The sequence below is a fragment of the Citrus sinensis genome, chromosome 5 (genome assembly GCF_022201045.2).
Source record: "Citrus sinensis cultivar Valencia sweet orange chromosome 5, DVS_A1.0, whole genome shotgun sequence".
Classification (NCBI taxonomy): domain Eukaryota; kingdom Viridiplantae; phylum Streptophyta; class Magnoliopsida; order Sapindales; family Rutaceae; genus Citrus; species Citrus sinensis.
This window is the reverse complement of record NC_068560.1, coordinates 30,822,996-30,829,009: the sequence shown is the minus strand read 5'-3', so window position 1 is coordinate 30,829,009 and position 6,014 is coordinate 30,822,996. Positions and strand designations below refer to the sequence as shown.

At 33.6% G+C, this 6,014-nt stretch overlaps 1 protein-coding gene across 2 annotated transcripts; it reads right to left on the bottom strand.

Moving 5' to 3' along the window:
• Positions 1–3,483: 3,483 nt before the first annotated feature.
• On the bottom strand, positions 3,484–5,919 carry LOC102626864 (phosphoglycerate mutase-like protein 1). 2 transcript variants are annotated; one of them, XM_025096683.2, is made up of 8 exons: positions 5,706–5,919; positions 5,266–5,515; positions 4,996–5,101; positions 4,779–4,853; positions 4,559–4,647; positions 4,291–4,413; positions 4,011–4,055; positions 3,484–3,908 (listed from the first exon to the last, which is right to left on the bottom strand). In XM_025096683.2, the coding sequence occupies exons 2-8, from the start codon at positions 5,511–5,513 to the stop codon at positions 3,869–3,871; spliced, it is 726 nt and encodes a 241-aa protein (XP_024952451.2). In that variant the 5' UTR covers positions 5,514–5,515; positions 5,706–5,919; the 3' UTR covers positions 3,484–3,868. The 2 variants fall into 2 exon arrangements, with proteins under 2 accessions (XP_024952451.2, XP_006472395.2); XM_006472332.3 differs by lacking the exon at positions 5,706–5,919 and having other exon boundaries at positions 3,492–3,908; positions 5,266–5,696.
• Positions 5,920–6,014: the final 95 nt, after the last annotated feature.

Below are 6,014 nucleotides of genomic sequence, written 5' to 3'. Positions count from 1 at the left end.
GAATGGCGGTGGTGTTGTGTGGCATGTGATGTATATCTATATATACATATAGTTTGATTTTATATTTGCAAATCCATTGACTTTTCTTTGGAATTATAGAGCTTTAGTCAGTGACGAAAACTCTGATAAAATTCCATGCATTAGACGAAAAGTACTTCCATAGAGAAGCTGCTATGAAAGCGTCTGTCTGCTTCTGCGACATTGGCATGACACTGCTAGCTAGCTCGCCGGAGAGGCAACTTCGAATAGTATTATTCCAATTTTCAACTCATTTCCAACTTTGCATTTTGTAATTATTAATTCGTCAGTGTGCTATTATTGTATTATTTTAGTTAGCAGTAAGTCAATTTAACGCCAATGCAAATGGATTTGGCAGGGAGGGATTTTCTCAGCAAATAAAAATATACATTGAATGAAATATAAATGATTAATGAATGGCTTCATCATCATTATGTTCATCATTTCTATTGCAACTGCTTGGCTTCCGCAGCTTGACTTGTGAATTAATTTCCTAATTGGAATGAGTCTTGTAAACAGTACTCAACAGAAGAATCAAAATCCAGCCGCCAGCTGTAACGTTCGTGCATCATTCGTAAGCATGGAATTGTAAACACATACTAAATTTCCAACCCAAATTCCTGTAATTGCGTGGAAAGAGCTTTTGCTGGACTTTTTTTTTGTGCTAATCGCATGATCCTATTAATTTCCACGTCTTAAAATGGGAATTGGAATTGACACTACACCAATTTCTTTCCGTTACTTGGTTTTAAGTCTTCCAATTGTCTGATACCAAGGTTACTTGCTTTTAAGTCTTTATCATAATTTATTAAATATTAATTTATTGAAGTTCTACCGTATAAATTAATATACAATAAAATAATTATCTCGATCAAATAATAATTTTTATTAGTCGTGACTTAAGGCCAACATGATAAATTAATAATTCGATAAATTTATAAGATAATAATTTATTTTAAAAAATTCATTATTTTTTAAAAGACCCGCTTATTATATAAATTAGTAATTATCTAATTTAAAACTAAACACACACACACAAGCACGAACGCACACACATACACACAGTCATTTAAAAAAATAATTATTTAATGTTAGTAGGTAAGTGTTTGCAAGCCAATGCCAAATAGCTAGAGTAGCTGTTCTCACAGTTCGACCCCTCCATAAAAGCATTATGTGGGTTACAGTTCTTCCTCAATCATTAAATAATTGAGTGAAAATAGTCTTCTCTCTTACTAAATATAAGTAGAGTAGACGCTTCTCAAATATTAGAAATGATAAAAATCTTGACAGTGCTTCATAGGATTTAATGTAAACTTATCTCAATAATAGTCTGAATATGCGTTAAGTAAATATTCTCGAATATTAGAAAGGTCAAAAAAATTTAGCAGTGCTTCATAAAATTTAATATAAACTTGTTTCGATAATAGTTTGATTTTTAAATATTGGTAATAGTCTCATGCAATATAAGTTATAGTCTTATTGTAATATCGGTCTCAAAAAAAAAAAAAAGTGTTTACTAATTTTCCAAAAGATTTCATCATAATGTGCGGCCCTGCGGCAAAGCTATTTGTTGATTGGGCCGGATTGTAGCCCGTCCTAATTTTTATCTAAATTATAATTATGTCCTCCTAAGTAGATATATTTACATTCTAACTTTAATGAGGAGAAAATTAATTAACACGCAGTATATGCTTGAATTTTTTTCTTCTCTACATTAAATATTTTTATTTATAATATAATTATCTCAAGTTGAATTTTCAATCTAATATTATGATTTAATGTAATGCTATTCATGAGAGTTTTTTGTTATTCTTTCTTTCATAATTCTCTCAATAAAATGTTTAACTAAATGCGAACTACATCAAACCTTAATGAAAATTGTAAAATTTATATATAAATTATTAGTACCTTAAATAAAATTAATTTCAACCTAACCTGATTGAAAAAAATTCTTGCTTTGCTCGTAATGATAAATGATATGTCATCTATCCATTACATGATAAATTTCTATTGAGATATGTTGGACCAAATTATGAAAAGCTCAAAACTCACGAAAATATAGGTCCAATAAAATTATTTTAATAAAATAACCCAGGCCTGTTCTCTATAAGAATGACCAAAATACTTACAATTCTAACTAAAGTGTCTACATGCAAGATACGACAAAAAGTCAAAAGCGCGATTCATCAAAAAAAGACATAAATCTTGAAGAATGACCTAAGTTCATTCCTTACGAAGAATGACCTAAGTTCATTCCTTACGAATAATGACCTAAATTCATTCCTTACGAAGAATGACGTAGGAACTTAGAAAATATTTCTAAGTAAAACATCCAAAAGGCGAGTTTTCGACAAAATGCTAAAGGCATGATTCAAAAAAGAAGAACATAGGTCTATTCTTTATAAAGAACGACCTAGGTCCACTATTTATAAAGAATGACATGAGTCCATTTTTTACAAAGAACTACCTAGGTCCATTCCTCACAAAGAATGACCTAGGTCCATTCATGGCCTAGACACTTCGAAAATATTTCTCAATAAATACACATTCTACAAAATGAGCTTACGGGTAAATACACATTCTACGGAATGGGTCTACGGGCAAATACACATTCTAAGTAAAGCGTCTACGAGCAAATACACATTCTAAGTAAAGGGTCTACGGGCAAATACACATTCTACGTAATGGGCTTATGGGCAAATACACATTCTAAGGAATGGGCCTACGGGCAAATACACATTCTACGGAATGTGCCTCCGGGCTTATACACATTCTACAGAATGCGCCTACGGGCAGAATGCGCTTACAGACAAAATGTTGTAAAATCAATCCACTTTGTAAGGAATCAATATAAGTGCCGAATTTAAGTTAAAGTTCATTAAAGGTTAACAGCCCAAAAACATGACAAAGGTCCAAAGATTACTTGTCATGAACAAGCTTGACACATTATGACAGGTGTCTTTATGCAAGAGTTTTGTAGACACTTGTCACTAAGACAATGTCACGTGTCATGATGACACCTCCATCTCATGGATCAAATTGCCTATATAAATACCAAGACTCCCCATTTGGAGGTAAGAGAAAAAAGGTAAAGAAATGTTGTCATTCTCTCTTTAAATTCTCTGTCTACAATCAAATTTAAAAGGCTAACTTGAAAGCTGAAGAGTTATCGCCAGCAACCCCAGCACCCTTTGATAATTGTTTTTTTTTTTTTTTGTAGAACAATTAACCACAAGGAAACGTGTGATTTGAAATACTCGCCTCAAGAAAAAAAATAAACCACAGAGCTCGATTTAGAAGAAAGTTTGAAACACAAATCAATCACTGTACATTGAGCAAAAATTTGCATCAACAAGATATATTATGTGGCATGACCAAGTAATCAATATTTGAGCAAAAACTTCGCCTTTTTTCCCCCTTGTTGAGAATCTTCACAACAAATTTAATATCAGTTCTAGATCCCTAAGTTTATGGAGAGATGTAAAGGAATATATATAAACGCTTTGAGAAAAAGAAAGACAAAGCTAGCAAGCGCTTATAAAATTTTGACGGGATTCATTACGTAAAGGGTATGACGCCATCTTATTAACAACAAATAAAGTATTCAATTGGATACAAAGTCCTTATGAAAAATAATAAAACGAATGAATAAATGAAGCAATTTATATCTGGTCGTCATATCATCTATCCTTGGGTATCCTTGGGTTGGACGGAGAGTGAGAGAGAATCCCAATGAAAAAAAGGAAAAAAAATGAAAAAATGAAACAATTTATAGTCACGTCATCGTTGAGTTGGGAAGCTGGCGGACCACTTAAACGCAAGAAGGAGTTGATGCAAAGTAGATTATTACTTAATTAGTTGCCGAGGAAATATAATCTGAGTCCATCATCCTGCAAATTTAATTAAGTAAAGGGTGAGCCTTTTGGGTATAATTAGACGGATAGATTTCAGAGCAGTGATTCATATTTGTTGCAAATGACAAGCTGACGTACCCTTTGTTGACGACGACAACAGAACGAAGCTCACAATTGTTAAAGCTGAGTGCATGCACATCAAAAAAGAAAGAAAAGATTATTCATGCTTACAGAATTAATTAATTAATTAACAACATTAATTAAGCATATGCAGTCAGCCACCAATGTGGAAAGTAGCTTAGCTAGATAAAAAAATACACGTGATTTTTGGATTTGGTCAAAGTTATAAAGTCAAGCCAAAAGGCTAAAGCAGAGGAAGCCAATATGAATGAGTGCTGGTACCCGTAGTTGTACCTACCGTCTGCACAAACCAGTTTTCACGGACGGGTCAGCACTGTCATTTTCTAAAACATAGAGAAAATGTTGCAACACTACCCCATGGCTCACAATTGCAATTTCCTTTTCTGGCCGTGTCCACAGCCTGTACATGTAAATTAATTAATAACCGGCCCAGCTTAAATTTGTTAACTAATTTCATTCTTAATATTAATTAATTAATTGATGAAAAAAAAAGAAAAATTAATGCATATATGCATATGCATGTGATGATGTTCAAATTCAATCACCATTTGAGAAACTCAATTCCCCTGGCTTCGATATCTTCATAAGGCTCTCTGGCTTCAGGATACCACATATCATCTTCTTCACTCTCCATCTGCATTAATAAATAAATAAATAATAAAAGTTACGGATTAATTGATAATTTTATAATTAATTAACGTGGATGATATTCAAAACATAACAACATTAATTGATTAATTCATCGGTAAAGTATAATACACTTGCCAGTGAAAAGTCGATTTCTGGGAAAAGAGACCGACACTCACTCACGCTTCTCCTTTGATCACATGGACGAAGGCCCTGATGAACAAAATTAATCAATTAATTAATTAAAATCAGAACAAAATTGGTGTGTGTATGTACACGCACGCACGTGTAATATATATATATATATAAGCTAGCCTTTTGTTAATTAATTGTAATGCAAGTAAACAATTAATACCAAACGATCTCGACAAAGCTCGTGAGCTACAATGGGTGGGCAATTTGAATTGAATCCTGCATCTGCTCCTTCGCTACCAAACACTCCAACTGCTGTTTGCATGGTCCTGCCAAATTCCAAATATACAATTGTTAGTTAAGCCATTATATTTCGCCTGCGTGGTTTTGAAGCAGCATTACTTAGCTGACCACGCGGGAGTTCAAACACTTGGGTGAGGCATGCGATTAAAAAATGAAATTGGGGCGATGTATGTGATGATAATGATTCGACCTTAACAAAGGGGAAGTGACGACCAAGTCAATCCGCTTTAAGAGTCCGGTTGCATGAACGTACTTGCGGAGATCAGCAACCTGCTGCCAACCCAATGCTGAGATTGGTGAATCAAACAGCTCTGGAGACAATAATGCATCAATATTCTTCTCTGCTTCTACATTGTGAACCCCTTGACCGTGCCTCACCATGTGTAGAATTTTGCAATTGTTCGGTGAGTACAGAAACTGAGCCTGGGCAGTCACCATTTCTGCAAAGTCGTGTGTCAAAAATTGATGAGAAATGAAAAGAGCGTTGGCTAGAAACAAGTTAAAGATTCGTACTAGTAGTATTGAAATGGAATTGGGAAAATGTTTTACGACACAATTGAGTATGGGAGGACAATAAATGCTGTGAGCAACATATATATAATAAATGAAGTGTGAGATGGGTGGGTTTACTTTGATTTTTACTTTTATCAGCTTTGATTCGTTATTTTGTGCCTTCAACGTAATCGCTGGACCAAATTCCTGAGACCTATATTGAGAATTTTCTGAAAGCGTGTTTAATATTTTCTGCATCTTAATTCATGCAACAGACAAACCTCTATTCCCCATAGTCTCAATTAACATATATTTAAATCGGGGTCTCCATTGCTTTTTTTCTTCCTTTGTGACTCTCACCATCTTTGGTTGGTTTGAAGTTTGAACAGATTCAAAAGAAAGATATTTCCTTGGACTTTGAACTTGAAACTTGAAATGATTATTCTT